This window comes from Leopardus geoffroyi, chromosome D4 (assembly GCF_018350155.1).
Source record: "Leopardus geoffroyi isolate Oge1 chromosome D4, O.geoffroyi_Oge1_pat1.0, whole genome shotgun sequence".
Taxonomy (NCBI): domain Eukaryota; kingdom Metazoa; phylum Chordata; class Mammalia; order Carnivora; family Felidae; genus Leopardus; species Leopardus geoffroyi.
This window is the reverse complement of record NC_059342.1, coordinates 50,323,725-50,345,928: the sequence shown is the minus strand read 5'-3', so window position 1 is coordinate 50,345,928 and position 22,204 is coordinate 50,323,725. Positions and strand designations below refer to the sequence as shown.

Here is a 22,204-nt window from a genome sequence, read left to right as displayed (position 1 = left end):
TGAAGAGTGTCATGGGCAGAATTAACAGCCAGTGTAAAGACTCCAGGGCTAAAGTCCAGAGATGGGTTGAGGGTAGAAGTGCAAAGTGAAGACAGAGGGGATGATATATTTGGCCTTGTACACTACTCCAAGGACTTAGGCCTTGATCAAGAGAGATGGGAAGTCATTGAAAGGTCTCGAACAGAGGAGTGTCAGGGACACTTTAACCTTTGAAAGAATTTTTATGGTTACTGGATTGAATATAGACTGTAGGGAGCCCCAGGGCAGGAGTAGAAGGCCATTAAATCAGTCCAGCCGAGAAACGTTGGTGGCTTGTAGCATTGGGTAGCAATGGAGATAGAATAGATAGTTTTTTTGACCTTTTTTGAAGATGGAACCGATAGAGGGGCACCTGGTTGGCTCAGTCAGTTAAGCATCCAACATCAGCTCAGGCAATCATCAGGTAACCACAGTTAGTGGGTTCGAGCCCTGTGTCGGGCTCTGTGCTGACAGACAGCTCAGAGCCTGCAGACTGCTTCAGATTCTGTGTCTCTCTCTCTCTTCCCCTCCCCTGCTTGTGCTCTGTCTCTCTGTCTTTCAAAAATAAATGAATGTTAAAAAATTAAAAAAAAAAAAAAGAACTGATAGAATTTGCTAAGGGTTTGGCCATGGGATTCAGAGAAAGAGGAATCAGACTCTTCTATACTTTTTGGCCTGAGCAGCTGGAAAAATGGAGAGTCGTTTATTAAAATGAAAGTGTTGTCAGAAAATAGTAATAAAACTTATTTTTAGTGGGCCAGCTACTTTCTAATGGAAATACACCTTTTTTTCTTTCCTTTATTTAATAAAGGTTACTTTTAACCATTATTGTATTTTGAGACACTTTCCAGTAGAGTAACTTTTTTTTTTTTTAGTGTTTATGTTTTGAGAGAGTGCACACATGAGTGGGGGAGGGGCAGAGAGAAAGGAAGAGAGAATCCCATGCAGGCTCTGTGCTGTCAGTGCAGAGCCTGACATGGGGCTCAAACTCACAAACCATGAGATCTTGATCTGAGGAGCAAAACCAAATCCCAGATGCTTAACTGATGGAGCCTTTTAATAAAATTTCCAGTTAAACCAAATACATAAAGTTAAGATTTTTTAATCTGTGTCTTTCATTTTTACTCTGCTTTTCTACTTTTGATTCTTAACATTTTTATTTTAAGGTACTAGAGAAGGACAGACTCGTCTAATCAAAGATGGGGAGAAAGTCGAAGCCTATCAGTGGAGTGTTAGTGAAGGGAGGTGGATAAAAATTGGTGATGTTGTTGGCTCATCTGGTGCTAATCAGCAAACATCTGGAAAAGTTTTATATGAAGGAAAAGTATGTCAATTTCTACTTTCTAATTACCATTATCTTTTTTTTTTTTTTTTTTCAACGTTTATTTATTTTTGGGACAGAGAGAGACAGAGCATGAACGGGGGAGGGGCAGAGAGAGAGGGAGACACAGAATCGGAAACAGGCTCCAGGCTCTGAGCCATCAGCCCAGAGCCTGACGCGGGGCTCGAACTCACGGGCCGCAAGATCGTGACCTGGCTGAAGTCGGACACTTAACCGACTGCGCCACCCAGGCGCCCCATCTAATTACCATTATCTTAAAGCATTAGACAAAGGTTTTCTTTTCCCTTTTCTCCATGCTAATACAATTTTCTTTGGTGTTTTGCCACTTAAAAATACATTTCTCTGGGGAGGCTTCTCTCTTTTCCCTGCCTTGAAATTGACTTTTAAAAAATCTTTTTCCGTATTTGATACATTAGACACTATTTGTCTTTTGGTACTTACTGTGAGTAAACTGTTCCCAACCCTTTTGGATTAGGAGCTTCTGTGCCACCTTCCAGCCAATGCTTTCTGCCTCGTTATATTTAACTTGGCAGGACATGAGGGCCCCTGTGTGGCAGTGCTTATAACACCAGCATGTTTTGCTGAGTGGGGCATGGTAACAGCTAATACTTCTGGCCTTGAGATCAACCAGTTGGAAACCTTCCTTTGGCCTTAGAATTTATGTGTAGTTGTAATACATTCCCCTCCTCCATCCCCAGTGAAGTACTGACCTTGCAGCATATGCAGATGGTTGCTATCAATCATCACATGCCAAGTGGAAGATTGTAACATTGCACTTTGGAGAAAGTTTAAGGATTATAATTTTATTATAAAATGTTTATATAAATATATTTGTTATAAATAAATATAATATTTATTATAACTTTATAAAACAAAGGACACATAAGATCTGTGATATATATGCCATTAATATGAACAGATAAGTTAGTAATCATTTATCTCCTTTTTGTATTCCTGTTGAAGGAGTTTGATTATGTTTTCTCAATTGATGTCAATGAAGGTGGACCATCGTATAAATTGCCATATAACGTCAGTGATGATCCTTGGTTAACTGCATACAACTTCTTACAGAAGAATGATTTGAATCCCATGTTTTTGGATCAAGTGGCTAAATTTATTATTGATAACACGAAAGGTCAAACCTTAGGACTTGGGAACACCAGTTTTTCAGATCCTTTTACAGGTAAGTTTACGGTTTATATTAAGTCTTCTGTGCTTAATTCATTGGTTAATTTTTTTTAAGTGTATTTAAACATCTGTTATCATAAGCTGTTTAAATTAAAATGAAGATCTTAGATCTATAGCAGGTTTTTACTTTAAATCATATTTTAAACCTCAAATTATATAGTAATTCTGTATTTATAGAAACAATTCTATATTGCTCACTTTCAAAAATATAGCCACACTGTAACTAAATAAAATTATGAAACTTCAGTCATTTGAAATGAAAATAAACCTGGAAGTTACCTTATATAGTGACTCTTTTTAAAAATACTTGTTTTGGTGAACCTTAGTAAATAGAATTTTTTTTTTTCCACACAAGGCTAAATTGGTTAGTTGGGCATAAATCTAGGACTGAACTATGGGTAGTTTTTTGTTTTGTGGGTTTTTTTTTTAATGTTTATTTATTTATGTTTGCTTGTTTGCTTATTTTTATTTTTGAGAGAGAAAGACAGAGCATGAGCAGGGGAGAGGCAGAGAGAGAGAAGGAGACACAGAATCCAAAGCAGCCTCCAGGCTCTGAGCTGTCAGCACAGCCTGACATGGGGATTGAACCCATGGACCACAAGATCATGATCTGAGCTGAAGTTGGATGCTTAACCAACTGAGCCACCCAGGCACCCCTATTTATTTATTTATTTATTTATTTATTTTTATTTTTTTTTTTAATTTTTTTTTTTCAATGTTTATTTATTTTTGGGACAGAGAGAGACAGAGCATGAACGGGGGAGGGGCAGAGAGAGAGGGAGACAAAGAATCAGAAACAGGCTCCAGGCTCTGAGCCATCAGCCCAGAGCCCGACGCGAGGCTCGAACCCACGGACCGCAAGATCGTGACCTGGCTGTAGTCGGATGCTCAACCGACTGCGCCACCCAGGCGCCCCTATTTATTTTTGAAAGAGAGAGTAAGCAAGGTAGGGACAGAGAAAGAGAGAGAGACAGAATCCCAAACAGGCTCCGTGGTGTCAGCACAGAGCCTGACGTGGGGCTCGAACTCACAAACCATGAGATTGTGATCTGAGCTGAAACCAAAGTCAGTCACCTAACCGACTGACCCACCTAGGCGCCACTGAACTGTGGGTAGTTTTAGTTTACATGTGATTTGTATTCCACATCTTGATTTTTAAGTCGGTCGTTCATAACATAGTATACAGTATCTAAAATGTTATAAATGATATTAGGTTCTCAGACCAGTCCATAAATGATAATCCTAGTAGTATTAGTCTGAGTCCTGATTCATAGGAAATGAATTATAATACTAATTGTACTCACCTTAGTTTTGGGTCCCAGGAACTGAGACCATGGTACAGGAGACAATAAAATGCTTCCTTTTTTCTTAGGTACAAGGGCCAGCTCTAAATAAAATTCTGAAATTAGCACTTTATTGTTAATGTTTTCGTGTTGTCATTTTTCATGTGCTAGTGCTCTTGTTTTATAAAGATTCCATATCCCTTCCTGCACTAAGACCTTATGTAGATCTTTTTTTCTTCTTCTTTCACATACTTCATGCTCCTAAACTATCTCCTCTCCTTCTCGTTCTTTTGCCCACTCACCTAATAAAGCGAATGTCAACCTGCATGTTGACTTAAACAGAATTATCAGACTGACTTGCTACTGAATCTAAATAATGTAACCCCTCCCAGTAGTTGCACTTGACAGGAAAAAAAAGCCTGTGTTTATTGTCTGGGTATTCTGTTGGTGGAATTTCAGACTGTAGTACAAAAGACTGAACACATAATTATAGTCCTGTGTAAGCTGTTTTGTGGAGCAGAAGGCAGAAATTAGAGCAGCTGGCTCCATTTGGAAATCTTAATAACTGTGGCTTTTTTTGCTCTTCTGAAACTATAAGCATCTTTTTATATATATCTTTCACATATATCTTTTTGTAGATGCCTCTGATTAGTTTCCTAGAGATACTAACAAAACATACACTCACACACACCACACATTTGTAAAAGTGTAAGTGGAAATCTCTTTCCTTTGTGTCACTCATCACCTTTCAATTCTCTTCTCCAGTAGGTTGTAAGCTTCAGTGGATACAAGCAATCTTATTCTCTGCTGGATCTGCGCTATTTGCCACATGAGTTAATGAACTCAGGGGTTCTTTAAAAGATTACCATTTGATGACTGTGGTTCTGTTAGCAACAGGAACAGTGGGAATTCTAGTGAATTTGTATAGGAACAGCAACTGATTATATGTGTATATTATTTAGGTTAGAGACCACCTGTAATTTCTCCTTTTATATTTGAATTTTTAGTGATTTTAATATTTAAGTGCACAAGCTAAGATATAATACAGCAATAAAGACAAAACTTGGAGAATCACTGAAATGTTAATTTCTTAGTAGTCTTTTCCTACTGTAAGGCTTCTAATTTGTTATTCTGTCATGTGATGGCTTTGCTCTTTTGTTTTTTCTCCAAGCTTAGAGTCCTCTAATGTAAGCACTGTGCCGTTTTTGAGATTGAAAATTCTGGCTTGGGGAGCCTGAGTGGCTCAGTCGATTAAGCGTCCGACTTCAGCTCAGGTCATGATCTCACAGTTTATGAGTTCGAGCCCCGCATTGGGCTCTGTGCTAACAGCTCAGAGCCTTCATGAAGCCTTCTTCGGATTCTGCGTCTCTCTGTCTCTCTCTCTCTCTCTCTCTCTCTCTCTGTCTCTCTCTCTCTCTGCCCCTCCCCTGCTCACACTCTGTCTCTCTCAAAAATGAATAAACGTTAAAATTTTTTTTTCTTTTTTAAATTCTGTCATACTTCAGCTTTTCCTTTGTTTGCACGCACAGGTGGTGGTCGGTATGTTCCAGGGTCTTCATCAGGATCTGCTAACACGCTGCCTGCGGCAGATCCTTTTACAGGTGGGATGCAGTTTCAATAAGTACATCTTTTTTCACTTACTGTGTAACATTTTGCATTGTATGGCTTTACATTTTGGAGATATCATCCAATTATTAATAATTCCCTTATCTATATTCCTAATTTTGATGGATCTCCTTTTCTTTAACTTCTAATTTTTGCCTTTTCCTGGAGTATTTTGTAGTTTTCCTCATGACTTTTAAATAGCATATTATTAGAACTCATCGTTTTCTCCAGTGGTCCTTCCTGCAAGGAGAGCAAGAGTCAGTAAGGGCATAGGTTTTAGAGTCAGATAGACCTTGGTTCAAAATCTGGCTCTACCACTTACTTGCTATGAGAAGTTGGCAAGTTGCTTAACCTGTCTGAGCCTATTTTTTTTATCTGTGAAATTAGATAATAGGGGAACCCACCAACCAAGACACAGCATGATTGCTATTACTGGCGAGATCCTACCGATCACAAGCCAAGAAGGAGCCATGTGAGTCCCTGATATTGGATGGAGCGGTGCAGTCAAGAAGTCTGTCTGGGCATATTTTGCCTTAGCAAATGAAGGAGACAGTCCACCCAGCTACCCAGGATTAGTCTTCTAATCTGTTATTAATGGCCTTCGTGATGCCCTGGAAGTGTTGGTGTATCTCTTCAAAGTGACTTTATTTACCAAGGTATGCATGCCTCAGCATCAACACTACTGGGAAAATAATTGCCAAACTTGGACTTAAGTGCAGCTGAAGAAGTCTCTGTTTTCAGAACAGTTTTTGATATATTTTATGAAGCTGTGGTTGGATCTTCAGCCAGAGTTCCTGGACAATAGACCAAATTTGGGAAGAGATCCTTGGCATTTATGGTATCCACTGGCCTTGCCAAGATACAGTCGTGTCTAAACCATAAATTGGAGCAGCACACAACCTTTGGTCACTGTCATGAATTTGTGAATCGCTGTCAGTGAGCTTCTTCTCTCCAGTGAATGAATTGGTGGCCCAGTTGCACGTAGCTGCACCCTGTGCATTGATAACCAGTAAACTGCACTAACCACCTATCAAGATCAAGCTAAATGTTGTGATGGCACAGTGGCTGTTAAGGAAATCTTTGATGACATAATGCAATTTGAAAAAGTAGTAACGATCTGAAGCGTAGATAAGATGATGACTTATTCAGACATAGTGATGCCCTAAAACTTAGAACATCATAGTTCCCGGATCTCATTAGCAGCTTTTTCTTGGAACAGAAAGAACATACCAAGCTTCGAACAATACCAACAAAATCAAGAGAATTCCTGGGGCCATCATAGCTGGAGTATGTCTCACTGTTGCATAATGTCAGTAACTCAGAAGATGCAATGATTATGGAAATATGCAAGATAGCATACTAAACATCCAAGAGAATTATGGAATTAGGATAACTGAACCACACTATTATAAAAAATAGATAACCATATTGAGATGTTAGGGAAATGAAATGGTATGGTACATGTAAAGTGTTTAGCAGAATGCCTGGACTGTATTTAAGCCCTCGGTAGATTTTAGTATACATTCCTCCAATTTTACCAGTAGCACTGGGGCCAAGAGTTTTCCCCATCTAGCTTATGACTTAAGGTCAGTCTTCATTCTCTTTTTTTTTTTCCCCTTATTTATGTGGTTCCCAAACTTCTAATGTCAATTAGAATCATCTGGGATGCTTGTTTAAATTATCAAAAGGTCCTTCACACAGAGATATTCTGATATACTAGATTGGTGAGGAGGTTAAAAATACTCATGCCCTGATCCCTCACCCATGGATTCTGATTAAATGTTCTTTGCTGTGGTTTGCTATTAAGTACTTTCAAAAGCTCCCTGTCAGTTTCTACAGTGAAGCCAGTTTGGAGAACCACTAGGCTGTTATGGGTGGACCCTGAAAATCTACATATTGAATAGGTGACTCCTTCAGGTTGTTGGAGAACCACATTTAGAAAAGTGTAGGATTGGGATGTCTGGGTGGCTCAGTCAGTTAAGCGTCTAACTCGTGATTTTGGCTCAGGTCATGATCTCAGGGTCATGAAATTGAGCCCTGTGTTGGGCTCCACAGTGGATGTGGAGTCTGCTTGAGATTCTCTCACTCTCCCTCTACCCCTGCCCCCTACTTGCATACTCACTCTCTCTCTCTAAAAATAAATGAATAATAATAATAATAATAATAACAAGTGTAGATTTACTTTGCCTCATAATTAATGCCTTGGGCAAGTTATTTAGCCTTTTTGTAAAATATTGTTAATAATAATAGTACCTAATTAATATTTAAATGCATATATAAACATAAGATGCTTAGCCTGCTAGCTAGCATATTAGTAAAAACTCAAAGCCTCATATTCTGTGTTCTTCATTATTTTAATTAATCTATTTACATCTGCAGTTTTTGTTTTTCATTTTTGTTTTGTTTGCTTTTCTGTATGTATTACACCCATTGTACCAACTCCTAGATATTAAATTCGGAGGGGTTAGAACAGTAGCTTATCTTTATTCATCCTATAAAGGCTGACCCAGGACTCTGAACATCTTCAAATCCTGCTGATTCTTTCTCTACATTTGTTTCTCATGTTCCTTTCTTTGTATTTTCAATGAGACATCCACAAGTAGGATCTCAGATGTGTGACAGAGCTATTTTCATACCATCTCTAAATCTTATATAATCTGTTTTTTGCCTATGTGCTAGTTAATCCTCTGTCTCTATTTCAGTAGGATGGTATTCACATTTATTTTTTTTCTTATTTTTGTTTTTTTAAGATTTTCTTTTTGAGTAATCTCTACATCCAATGTGGGGCTCAAATTTACAACCCAAGATCAAGAGTTGCATGCTCTACCAACTGAGCCAGCCAAGTGCCCCACATTCACATTTCATTATGGAAACCTTGTAATTTCTTCTCTCCAATCCACTAATGCTTTTTCACTTCATTAGCTTCTGTAATTATAATGTATAAGGCATCTAATGTTTACTTTGTAACTTGAGAATTTTAAGTCTCACAATTATTGGCACCAACTATATGTCAGGTACTGTTTTCAACATTTTTCTGTATTAAATTTACAGCCCATTTATTATATATATAAAGATACCATTCTGGGGTGCCTGGGTAGCTCATTCGGCTAAGAGTCGGACTTTGGCTCAGGTCATGATCTCATGGTCCATGAGTTCAAGCCCTGCATCGGGCTCTGTGCTGACAGCTCAGAGTGTGGAGCCTGCTTCAAATTCTGTGTCTCCCTCTCTGCCCCTCCCCCACGCAAGCTCTGTCTCTCTTTCTCTCTCTCAAAAAAATAAACATTAAAAATTTTAAAAAGAAAGTGGCGCCTGGGTGGCTCAATTGGTTGAGCGTCCGACTTCAGCTCAGGTCATGATCTCACAGTCTGTGAGTTCGAGCCCCGCATCAGGCTCTGTGCTGACAGCTCGGAGCCTGGAGCCTGCTTCAGATTCTATGTCTCCCTCTCTCTCTGATCCTCCCCCGTTCATGCTCTCTCTGTCTCAAAAATAAATAAACGTTAAAAAAAAAATTTAAAAAAGATGCCATTCTAAGGTGTGACTCCTAATGACAGTAAGTTATCGTGTGTAGAGAGCAACATTTTGAACTTTATAATTTGCAGTTACCTTTGCTTACTAGATATATTAATTGCATTTTAGGCAGTGGTCGTTATGTGCCAGGGTCTGCCAGTATGGGGACTACCATGGCTGGAGCTGATCCATTTACAGGTACATACTTTTCATTTCCTTTTCTTCTTCCCTTTTGTTGCTAGAGAACTTTTCATATAGTAGATCAAGACCAAACTTCTTGACCTGGCTTTTAGAGCGTTCTCAGAATTGTGTCATAGTGCATATTTAACTCACGTAGGAAACTTTAAAAAAGTACTTCAACCTCATCCCCAGAGATGTTCACTTGGTCTGTTACTGCTGTGCGTTGGGGCCTTGGCAAGGGTAGTTTTTATAATCTTATAATGTGATTCTAATGTGTGGCCAGGATTGAAAACTGCTATTCTGCTCTTATAGGTCAGGTTTTCTCACTACCCTTATAAAAACTGAGCTTATTCCTCTCTCTCCTTTGTTTGTTCTTACTGTATTGAGAATTTTAGTCACTATGCTAAATATTATTCTGCTTAACAGGACTTACAAAACAAATCTGATTTTGTGATTTAGGCCTATGCTATTTGGCCTTCTCCTAAGCAATTAATTTTTCTTTTTATTCTTAGTATCTAGCCCAGAGTCTGACACATCTTACTTGTTCATCATTGTTGAATACAGGCAGACCTGCTTTCCTTTGTAAGGGCTGCTAGTAAAATGCAGAACTAAACTGTAAACCTCTTGCAAGTTTGACAGCTCTCTTTGACATATATTTTCCCCTACTTGTTATTTTCTACAAGAGAATAATATATGTATGACACATATGTTCTTGACCATAATAAAATGTATACTTATAAACCCGGCACTCTACTTAAGAACTAACTTGGTATATGATTTTTGTAAACTATTTTTTCATTGCAAAAGTAACACTGGCTGGTAGTTTTGAAGTAGATCATAGTGGACGAGAATGCTTCAATTCAGATCTCAATTTCACTACTTTCTACCTGTTTTACTATGAGCCAATTACTCTGTTTCTGTGCCTCTGTTTTTCTCATTTGTAAAGTTGAAGTAATATCTACCTCTTGGAGTTGTTAAGAGCTTAAAATGACAATATATGTAAATCACTTTATACAGAATAAATGCTTAGTAATCGTCAGCTGTACCTATTGCATTATAAAAGAGTCTAAAGTTAACAGTGCTGGGTGGCTCAGTTAAGTGTCTGACTCTTGATTTCGGCTCAGGTCATGATCCCAGGGTCATGGGATCGAGCCCCGTGTTGGGCTCCATGCTGAGCGTGGAGCCTGCTTGAGATTCTGTCTCTTTCCCCCTCTGCTCTTCTTTGCGCATGCTCTCTCTCTCTTTAAAAAAAAAAAAAAATTAAATTAAAAAAAACTTTTAAAGTATGAGAGATGTAGAGAATATGAAATGGAGAGGCTTTGTTTTACATTTAAGCTCCCATTCCAGAAACTAAAATTTATTATGTCAACAAATATAAATAGTATATAAAATCTTACGATTTTTCTTTCTTTTTTCTGAAGTATTTGTTTTATTGCATGCACTGAATAGTTATGTATCTCAATAATTGTAAAAACAAAGTCATAGAGTTAGAAAAAAATCTCATTTTTTATTATTCTTTATGTTTTTCATCATCGTTTGTTCTGTGAATAGGCAATAGTGCCTACCGATCAGCTGCATCTAAGACGGTGAATATTTATTTCCCTAAAAAAGAGGCTGTCACTTTTGACCAGGCAAACCCTACACAAATATTAGGTAAGTGCATTTTAATTAAAAAGTTTTTTCACATATCCATAGACTTCTGTGTAGTGCAGTCAAGGCTGTTCTCCTCACATGAGCTAGGAACTGGGTGCTTACGTGACAGAGACTTCTGTTATTACACCACTGTGTCTACTACAAATACGCGGTCTCATAATGGACGCTTAATACTTGCAAGATGCCTTATACAAATATGAGGTTAATGCTTTATGATGCTTTTATTGATAAAAAAAAAACTAAAGGTGAAATCTAAATCCCATCCCCTAAGCTCTTAATGTTTTCAGGAAAAGAAAATAATGAAAATGAATGAGTAAAGCACTTAAAAATAAAGATTATGCCTTTAAAAAATTAGTGGCCTTTAGAAATCATAATAAAAGGCTGTTCAGATTGCCCATTAAAAATGAAACTGCCAGCTGACTTTGATAGCTTTTTCTGTTAACTCATTTCTCTCAAAATAAAATGGCAGGTGGCTTTGGACTAAATACTACTAGCTCTGTTTGCCATTACTACCTCATGAGAATTAATTGAGATAAGATAACATATACATCTCAGTATGAGATATGGGTGTTTTGATCAGAATTAACTTTCATACTACCTGTATAAAAATCATTAGTAAGTACTTTCTTACTTATTTTGAACAATACACATTCTCTTCCTTTTGCATCCCTTAAAATAAACTTTGTTTTCAATATTCTGTTAGTGTTAAAATTTTTAATGCCAAAGGAAAGTGAAAGAGGTCAAGTTTCCAGTTATGATTGATAAAAATCTGTAAATTTGGACAATTTAAGCTTTTTGTGATGGGAACTTGAGCTTTTTTATTCTTTATAAGATTTTTGATGGGATGCCTGGTTGGCTCAGTTGGTAGAACATGAGACTCTTGATCTCATGGTGATGAGTTCAAGCCCTCTGTTGGGAATAGAAATTACCGGAAAAGAAAGAAAAAAAAAAAAAAAGATTCTTGAGGAAGCAGTGTTGGATGACTCAAAGTAGCATTAGTGATGACAAGGATGCTAATATTGAAGATGCAGGTAAAGGGCTTAAAAAAATTGTTTCATGAAATGTAAATATGGTGACAAAAGGCAGTATTTGCATTAAAGGTTTTTAAAGTAACGTCAAATATGCATATGGAACTAAGTCAATAAATGAAATATTATACACAGACATTTAACTCTTCAGTTATTTCATTGACAATCATAGAAGTAACATAAGTTGGCCAAAAGTTGTTATAAATTTTTCTTTGAGAATATAGAGGATTGACTTATAGTTGGTTATAAGGATGATACTGCTTTGAAAGCCAAAATGATTACAAGTATCTACTTTAAAACTCACTTGAAGCAGAAAGCCTCATAAGATCTTAGAAAATAATAAGTAAAATAAAAATCACCACAGTAACCTTTCATTTTTCTATAATGGGCTCAACTTAAAAATACTCCCAGGCCTTACCCTTATTTGACGGTCTTTGATATTGCCATGAAAAGTCTCACCTCCCCATGGTGTGTGGTAGAATTCTCTTATAGAAAATTTTGGCACTTTTGTATTACATCTGGCTAATTAAAGTTAGAGAATTTTCAAAGTCTGGGTTTGTGTTCTAGGTAAACTGAAGGAACTTAATGGAGCTGCATCTGAAGAGAAGAAGTTAACGGAGGATGACTTGATACTTCTTGAAAAGATACTGTCTCTAATATGTAATAATTCTTCAGAAAAACCCACAGCCCAGCAACTTCAGATTCTGTGGAAAGCTATTTACTGGCCTGAAGGTATGGAAACGGTCTTTAAAATATAACTAGAGGGGTGCCTGGGTGGCTCAGTCAGTTAAGCCTCCAACTTTGGCTCAGCTCATGATCTCACGGTCCGTGGGTTCGAGACCTGCATCGGGCTCTGTGCTGACAGCTCAGAGCCTACAGCCTGACTAAGATGCTGTGTCTCCCTCTCTCTTTGTTCCTCCCCTGCTCACGCTCTGTCTCCATCTCTCAAAAATGAACAAAAAAGCACTAAAAACATTTTTTTAAATGTAATTAGAAAACAAAGTATGTCTGTTCATTTCTGTCAATATTACTGGTATTTCCAGATTGAGTAAAAGTTACCCTGGGTACTTGTTATTCACATTGTGAGAAACTTCACAAAAAGGACTCACCACACCCCTGTAATTCATAGTCTTGATTTGTCACATGCCCTTACGAGAATCTGAAAGGAACGGCATGTATCATGGCATGTACCATTTCGTATACTATTTCAGAGCATCTGTGGATCCCGGCAAGCCATCCAAGAGATGTTTTGTGACCTATTAACCCCAGGCTACAAACCTTTGCTATAATTTTGTTTTAACTCACTTAAAACCTTTTAAATTCCAAAAGTGTCCTCTCCCTTATTATTTTTTCATGCTGTTGATTAGAGAAGAAAAATAATTTGTCCCACAAAATATCCATATTTTGGATTTGGGGTTCACTTAATGTGTTCCACTGTCTCTACAGTTCCTGCTAGACATAATTAGATCCTGGTTCAATAGATTTTTTTTTTTTTAAGTGAATATCCTTTATAAATGATGCCACATACTATCTTTATATCATAGGGCATATAATTTCTGGATTCCTTATTTTTAGTGATGTTAAGAAGATTATTGAGTGGCTACATTCAGATGGTGTCTGCCCAGTCTTTTGAATGTAAAGCTCTCCACCAATCTGTAAGCATGCTATTAGCATTTGTCAACTGGAATTCTGTAAAAAGCTTTTCTTCTTCAACTCTTCGGTCTTGTAGGATTTTTTAAAGCATCCTACATTACACGATTCATTCCACAAGGATATATTGAGTACTCCATATGTGTCAGGCTGTTTGATAGCCCATTTAAATTATTTTTAAAGTGTATGTGATCTCATAGCAATAAATCCAGTCCCTATAAAAATGAAAAATCAGTTAACAAAAGTTTTAGAAATATATATATTACATAAAGCACGCACATGGCTTTAACATTTTCTAAAATGAGCATGTGTTAATGAAATAAGATTCTGAAAATTGAGTAACAGTCATAGGAATTTTCTGGGGTTTTATAAACATTAATGAATTTTTCTTTTTAACAGATATTGTCTTTCCTGCACTTGACATTCTTCGGTTGTCAATTAAACATCCCAGCGTGAACGAGAACTTCTGCAACGAAAAGGAAGGGGCTCAGTTCAGCAGTCATCTTATCAGTCTTCTGAACCCTAAAGGAAAGCCGGCAAACCAGCTGCTTGCTCTGAGGACTTTTTGCAATTGTTTTGTTGGCCAGGCAGGACAAAAGCTCATGATGTCCCAAAGGGAATCTCTAATGTCACATGCAATAGAACTGAAATCAGGGAGCAATAAGAACATTCACATTGCTCTGGCTACATTGACCCTGAACTATTCTGTTTGTTTTCATAAAGACCATAACATTGAAGGGAAAGCTCAGTGCTTGTCAGTAATTAGCACAGTCTTGGAAGTTGTACAAGACCTCGAAGCCACTTTTAGACTCCTTGTGGCTCTTGGGACACTTATCAGTGACGATTTAAATGCTGTACAGTTAGCCAAGTCTTTAGGTGTTGATTCTCAAATAAAAAAGTATGCCTCAGTATCAGAACCAGCTAAAGTAAGTGAATGCTGTAGACTTATCCTAAATTTACTGTAACAATGGGGACGGGAACTGAGATTTTAAATTGATTAGTGGTTTTTTCCCTCACGTTTTACATGACTGATTACAGATGTTAAAAAAAAAAAAGGATGCTGTGGAATAAGTAAAATTTCAGATCTTGTAAAGTGGGGGAGGGTAAGAGGAAACAAAGAAGAAATAAAATTTTTGCACTGATGAACTGTGAGATTTTCCTGTGTGACGTGGGTAAGTTTTCAGGAGTTTAGAAACAAATTAAGAATGAGCTAAAATCAACAACAATGCAACTATTACAGTGGCATAATGTACATACCTCTGCTGCATGAAAGAAGATAAGAGTTTTTATTTATATAATTTACTCTTGCTACTTATATAATACCCCCAAACTGTTTTACTTGTTGGTGATTGTCTTTTATTTAATTTCTGCTCTACTCACTTCCATTGCTGATTCTTTCAACAACCCCAATACAAAGTACGTTATAATTTTCAAAAATTAAGTTCTAAATTATTCCGTATATCCAAAAGATACGATTTATTCAAGTTACTTGTAAATAGAAATTGTATTTGTTTGATGGCTTATTTTTTATTTTGAGACAGACAGAGTATGAGCGGGAGGAGGGGCAGAGAGAGGAGACAGAGTCCCAAGCAGGCTCCATCTCACAAACCACAAGATCACGACCTGAGCCAAAATCAAGAGTTGAACACTTCACCTACTGAGCCACCCAGGCGCCCTGATGGTTCATTTTTACATGAAGGAAAAGCAACCTACTAAGCTGTGTTAGGTTGTGTATCACTTCAGATAGATGAGGCCGCAAACAAATTAACTCCAGGCTTGTGCTCCAGTTTCTTTTGCCCCTCTCTATTGGAGGTAACTTCATTATTCATTCCAGTTTTGAAATTAGTTCATTTTTGGTCATTTCCTTTGTCTCAAAAGGAATTTGGAATGTGTTGAGTTTTCTAAAGCATTTGTGCAAGCCAGAACCATGCTATTTACAAGTCCAGAGCCTAGCATGTGAAACTTACTATTTTTGAGTTCTTAACACTGGCCAGGCACTGTGGTAACCACTTTGATATCTAATTCCCAAAACCTCTTAAATGGAGGGTGATGTCTCTATTTTCAGAAGTAAAGATAATAGGATGAATCATGATAGAAAAAAAGAAAAGTACTATACTTCCTACAGAGAAGCATCCATATTTGTCTCTAAACATCATAGGAACTATCAGAAAGAAGGAACCAATGCATTAATTACATAATTTAATGTCTAAGAGAACTTCAGTTTCTTAAGCATAACTAGGAAAGATCTTTTCACAAAGAGGACTTTGCGTAAAATTGTGAATAGCATTCTCAACATGGATCGTATACAGAACCATCAATTTGCTGGCTTTATTGCAGTCAAAGAATAATCCTTCTCCAATAAGAGAGGAAAGGTTTCCCATCATCTGGATTAATTCAAGGAAAAACTTTTGGAATATCAAAAGGAAATGGGTAAAATAGAAATAGAAGGAATGTGTATTTTGCTGAGTATTAAGTTGCAGTTTTCTGATATGTACCCAGACTTTAAAAAACCTCCATTAGGAATCTGTGCTTTACTTTTTGTTAAGTTTGGATTTACGTGGTTAAGTCAAACTTAAATGGTGAAGTTAAGAGTTTAATCCAGGTCAGCCTGATTCTGTTCCAATACACTGCTTTTCTTGTTAACATTTCCAGTCTAGCATGCAGTCACAAGTACAAACAATTTATCTACAATATTTTTAAATACTAGGTAGGACCTTTCAATGATGGGAGGAACTAAGAACATGAGTTGACTCTTCAAAATAATAAGGGGTGGCAAATTGTAAACACTGTTTGCTTCTTTTACTGTACAAGTCTTTTTTCAACAACTTTTATAATATCAGTATTTCATGTTTATTGAAGAAAAATTACAAAAAACAGTTTAGCAAAAAAAAAAAAGATAATCCCATTTGAAAAATAAGTGTTGTATGATGGTTTTGTGATATTTTAAAGTCTTTTTCAGTTAAACTTTTTTAATGATTCCCTTATTATTTTTTTGTGAATATAAAAACATACATTCATTGAATAAAACACACACATCAAATAAAACTTGCCTGTAATCTGACTACCAGAGAAAACCTTTAACGTCTTTTGGTGTATCAGTAGGTATGTAAATGTGTTGTTTTTTTCTGAAAGGATTGTGTGATACACATTGTTCAATAACCTGATTTTTAAGTTTAATATAGTATACATCCACCCTAATAAATACAGTACATTATATGGATATATCCATTTCCTATTAGCTGATGTTTTCAATTTTCAACTGTCAGTGCTCAAATAAAAAAAAAAAGTATCTTACTAGTTCCTTAGGCTACATTTTATACATAGAATTGGTGGGTCAAGTTATAACAATGTATGTGTTTAGACTTGATACATGCTGTCAAGTCACTTCCAGTGGTAAAAGTCTTGGAGTTAATATCTTTCATGTTGCATTTAAAACACAGTTGCCTGCAAAAGAGATGTATCATTGTCTTGATTTCACAACTATTATCCTCAGCCTTACATTTTTTTTAAGTTTTTTTTTTTTTTTTTTTTTTTTTTTTTTAAGTATTGTTTCTTTTTGAGAGACAGAGACAGAGAGTGTGAGTGGGGTGGAGGGGCAGAGAGAGAGAGAGAAAGGATCCGAAGCAAGCTCCAGGCTCTGAGCTGTCAGCACAGAGCTGGATGCGGGGCTTGAACCCACAACCTTGAGATCATGACCCGAGCCAAAGTCAGAGGCTCAACCAACTAAGCCACCCAGGCACCCCTGGCCTTATATTTTTTAAATGAGCATGCTTCTATTGTGGTTCTCCCCCTAAATTCCAACCCCCCCAGCCCCAGCCCCTGATATTAGCAGAGTTTATAACTAAGTAGCAATACAATGAATTTTTTACCTACCTCATAATCCTTTTAAGTGATGGGAGAAGCATAGTGAAAAAGATTCTTCACAAATTCTGGGGATGAGACTGGGAAATAGCTTCCTTAACAGTTATCACTGTGTATCTTCTGGTTATTTTGTTAAGAAATGATAAAATGTATAGAGAATCATTTGTGATGTATCATACTTTGTAAAGGTCTTGAGATATAAATTGATTAGGAAATGTTACTCAATCTTAAAAAAAATTCTAATCTAACTTCTAGTATATTTTTCTATAGAAAATTATACACTGTGTTTGGGCTGCTACAAAAAAAAAAAAAAAAAATCCAACAATAGATTGGATGGATTAAAATCAAACATTTATTTCTTACCATTCTGGAGGCCAGGAAGTCCAAGATGATGGTGCCAGCATATTTGGTGTTTGACAAGAGCCCATTCCTGTTTCTTGCATGGCAGAAGGAGAGAGATGGGGTCTCCCCATTCATGAGGACTCCACCCCCACTAATCATCTCCCAAAGGCCCCATCACATTGGGGATTAGGTTTCAATACAATGAATTGGGGGGGGGGGTGTATAAATACAATTTTGAATATTTTTTCATTTAACAATATCTTTCCATGTGTTTTCCTTCAATTTTTTTTTTAAATGAACATGTTCATACATAGAAGTTCAAAGAGTACAGTGAACACTCATGGACTTGTCAACTAGGTTCTACAGTTGTTAACATTGCTATATTGGCTTTATCTCTTTCTTTTGAAATTATTTAAAAGTAAATTACAGACATTACACTTATCAACCATATACTTCAATTTGTATCCTCTAAAAACAAGGACATTTTAAGGAATATTATTTAAAACCATAATACTGTATTTAAGAGAATCAGTAATTTCCTAATATCTAATAACTAGTCCACATCCAAGTTTCCTTGTTGTCTCATAATATCTTTTATCACTTTTTTTTAATGTTTGTTTTTTTTTGAGAGACACAGACCATGAGCAGGGGTGGGGCAGAGAGAGGGAGACACAGAACTTGAAGCAGGCTCCAGGCTCTGCACTGTCAGCACAGAGCCCAACACAAGGCTCAGACTCGTGAACTGTGAGATCACGACCTGAGCTGAAATTGGATGCTCAACTGACTGAGCCACCCAGGCACCCTTATCCCTGTTTTTAAAAGATCTAATATAGGGGCGCCTGGGTGGCGCAGTCGGTTAAGCGTCCGACTTCAGCCAGGTCACGATCTCGCGGTCCGTGAGTTCGAGCCCCGCGTCGGGCTCTGGGCTGATGGCTCAGAGCCTGGAGCCTGTTTCCAATTTTGTGTCTCCCTCTCTCTCTGCCCCTCCCCCATTCATACTCTGTCTCTCTCTGTCCCAAAAACAAATAAACGTTGCAAAAAAAAATTAAAAAAAAAAAAAGATCTAATATAAATAATCAAGGTTTATGTATGGTATTAATTTGGTTATGTCTCTTTGGTATCTTAATCTAGAACAGTTTCTCCATTTTTATTTTTAATATCATTGACTTTGAAGTGTTTAGGCAGTCCAGAACACAAGGTACCCCAATTTTATATTTTTAAAACATATTCCTGTAACTTCCATATTAAGTTTACTGTTGCTTAATAGATTACCCCAATACTAAAGTGGCTTCGAACAACACACATTTATTATCTCAAATTTTCTGTGAGTGAGGAATCCTGGCCCAGCTTAGCTGGATCCTCTATTTCACATGAAGCTGCCATCAAAGGTATCAGCCAAGGCTGAGGTCTTATCTGAAGGCTCCGCTGGGGAAGGATGCAGTTTCATGCCCACTTACATGGTTAGTTTCAGTTCTTTTCAAGTCATTGGATTGAGGACTTAAATTCTTAGTTGGCTGTTGGCCAGAAGCTGCCCTCAGTTTTTCTGCTTTATAGTTTTCTCTGTCATGGTAAGTGGTTTTATCAAAGACAGCAAGGGAGAGAGTCTGCTAGCAGAACTAAAGTCAGAATATTTACAATCTAACCACAAACATGCCACCATCTCAACATCAAGGTATTCTATTGGTTGCAAACAAGTTGCTCAAGGAGAGTGGATTACACAAGGCTGCGAATATCAGAAAAAGGGATCACTGGGTGGCTCAGTCAGTTGAGCATGAGACTTCGGCTCAGGTCATGATTTCATTGAGTTCGAGCCCCGTGTCGGGCTCTGTGCTGACAGCTCAGAGTCTGGAGCCTACTTCAGATTCTGTGTCTCCCTCTCTCTCTGCCCGTCCCCCACTCATGCTCTGTCTCTGTCTCAAAAATAAACACTAAAAAATTTTATTTTTTAAAAAAAGAAAAAGGGATCACTGGGAGCCTTCTTAAAATCTGCCTGCCATACTTATTTCTTATAAATTAAAAGCTAAATCCAAAGGCTTGGTTAGATTAAGCTTAAAGTATTGTGGCAAGAATACTTCATAGGTGTGTGCATTTTTTTTTTTTATTTGATTGCATCATATCTGTGCTTCCTTAAAGTTTATGTTTCCCTTACCATAACTAAAGGAGGTTAGGAAGACAAAACAGGGCATAATTGGCCTATTTGCCATATGCATAAGCATTTAAAAAAAAATTTTTTTTTAATGTTTATTTTTGACAGAGAGAGACAGAGCATGAGCCGGGGAGGGGCAGAGGGAGAGGGAGGCACAGGATCAGAAGCAGGCTCCAGGCTCCAAGCTGTCAGCACAGAGCCTGACACGGGGTTTGAACTCACAGACTGTGAGATCATGACCTGAGCCACAGTTGGACGCTCAACTGACTGAGCCACCCAGGTGCCCGATGAATGTTTTTAAAAAGTTTTCTCATCTTTCTATATTTTCTTTTCCTTTTTTTAATGTTTATTTTCGAGACAGAGACAGACAGAGCATGAACGGGGGGTGGGAGTGGGTGGGCAGAGACAGAGGGATACAGAATCTGAAGCAGGCTCCAGGCTCTGAGCTTCAGCACAGAGCCTGAGCAGGGCTTGAATCACGAACAGCAAGATCATGACCTGGGCTGAAGTCGGCACTTAACCGACTGAGCCACCCAGGCACCCCTATATTTTATTTGTTTAAGTGATTATCATGTTTTTACTTGTTTAATGTTTAAAATTAGGGTACTTGTTTTCTGGAGGTACTAAGACAGGATCTTGACTTTGACGGCAACAAGTAAACCACTTTGGTGCCTCTCATGGAGGAAAAGGGTCTTGAGAATACAGTGAGTAATGGAAGTTTTAAAGAGGAGAGAGCTGGGGTGCCTGGGTGGCCCAGTTGGCTAAGTGCCCAACTTCGGCTCAGGTCATGATCTCAAGGTTTGTGAGTTCAAGCCCTGAGTTGGGCTCTGTGCTGACAGCCCAGAGCCTGGAGCCTGTGTCTCCCTCTCTCTCTGCCCCTCCCCCATTCACTCTCCCCACACCCCCAAAATAAATAAACATCAAAAAAATTTTAAAAATAAAATAGAGAGCTGACTAACGCCCTTCTGTAAAGTAGGTAGGCTGATACTGGTCCTAAGCCTTATATGATGAGGTCCTGGGACTTAAGGCTTGACCTTGGGGCTCCTGGACACATTATAATAAATCAGAAAAGTAAAAACACACAAATGGCAATAATACTTTCATCAGATTTAAAGGCATATGATCTAGTAATACTTACAGGATAGATTGTAACTGAATTTATAGCAAACCAGTTAAGTAACATTGCGAAAAACAGAGAAATTTAAGTAGACTAGATAGCATGAATTAACTTTTTTTTTTTTTTTTTGACAGAGACAGAGAGAGCGTGAGCAGGGAGGGACAGAGACAGAAAGACAGAGAGGATCCCAAGCAGGCTCCGCACTGTCAGCACAGAGCCTGACCTGGGCTCCAACTCATGAAACTGAGATCCTGACCTGAGCCGAAATCAAGAGTCGGATGCTCAACCGACTGAGCCACCCAGGCAACCCAGTGTGCATTAAGCAATTACTTTATACTAGTTCTAAGTTTATCCTCATCATTCTTATGGGGAAATTACTGTTAGTAATTTTACTTTTACAAGTGAAGAAACTCAGAAGAGTCAAGTAAATCTTTCTGTAACAAGTCACTAGCGAGAAAACAATGAAGAGAGTAATATTTAATAAATTTAATAAGTTTATTTAATAAATGATGTTGACAAAGCTGGATATCAAGATGAAGAGAAATATCAGTTTGTGGTAGGCACTTCACTTTATCATAATAGCAATTATGGTGTTTGGTACTTGCTTATATGTTTGATACACAGAGCTGAAAGTCGCCCGAAACAAACTCTAAATCACATTTCTTTCATTCGTGTGTTTTCAAAGGAACTAATAAATTCAAGAAATGTTTGCTTATTTTTATGTCATTTAAATTTTTCAGTAGTAAAAGCGACCAGAGATGCAGTGTAATATAGTGAAAAAATACTGGCTTTGGGGTTTAAAGGCATACATTTCAATGACATTTCTACTTGCTATGGAATTAAGTTGCTTGATCTCAGCCCCAGGTTAATCAGTTACATTAGGATTTCATAAAATAGAATAAAATATGTAAACTGTCTGCAACCTAATGAGTACTTACCAAGCATTGCTTGGTAAGATAATATAAGGCAACCACCATCTTTAACAATAAAAGTGACTGCTGTATACAAGGAACATTTAGACTGGGAAGAAAAGTATTTGATTTTATTGCTACTGTGAAAAAAATGCCCATTAGAGGGTATCCTGATGATATTTTGTAAAATTAGTTGTTTGGAACTCTGAACACACAGATATCCTTACACCTCATTTAAATTTCCTATAATACCACAGAACCTCACCACGAAATATAAAAATGTTTCTGTTGGAATATAAGAATCGTATCTACCCACACTATAGCCCTGGCATTGAATAGTGACTCATGCAATATCAAGCTAGTTTTGAAGACC

At 37.4% G+C, this 22,204-nt stretch overlaps 1 protein-coding gene across 3 annotated transcripts in view; it reads left to right on the top strand.

The window, feature by feature from the left end:
- Positions 1–15,583, top strand: part of PLAA (phospholipase A2 activating protein) — a 41,727-nt gene extending 26,144 nt beyond the window's left edge. Inside the window, exons 8-14 of one of the 3 annotated variants that reach the window (XM_045467327.1) lie at positions 1,185–1,342; positions 2,324–2,543; positions 5,361–5,432; positions 9,073–9,141; positions 10,675–10,776; positions 12,372–12,536; positions 13,854–15,583. In XM_045467327.1, the coding sequence (XP_045323283.1) occupies positions 1,185–1,342; positions 2,324–2,543; positions 5,361–5,432; positions 9,073–9,141; positions 10,675–10,776; positions 12,372–12,536; positions 13,854–14,419 (1,352 nt within the window). In that variant the 3' untranslated portion in view covers positions 14,420–15,583. The remainder of the gene's footprint in view (positions 1–1,184; positions 1,343–2,323; positions 2,544–5,360; positions 5,433–9,072; positions 9,142–10,674; positions 10,777–12,371; positions 12,537–13,853) is intronic. The other 2 variants (XM_045467328.1, XM_045467330.1) reach the window with 2 other exon arrangements.
- The last annotated feature ends 6,621 nt before the right edge of the window (positions 15,584–22,204 follow it).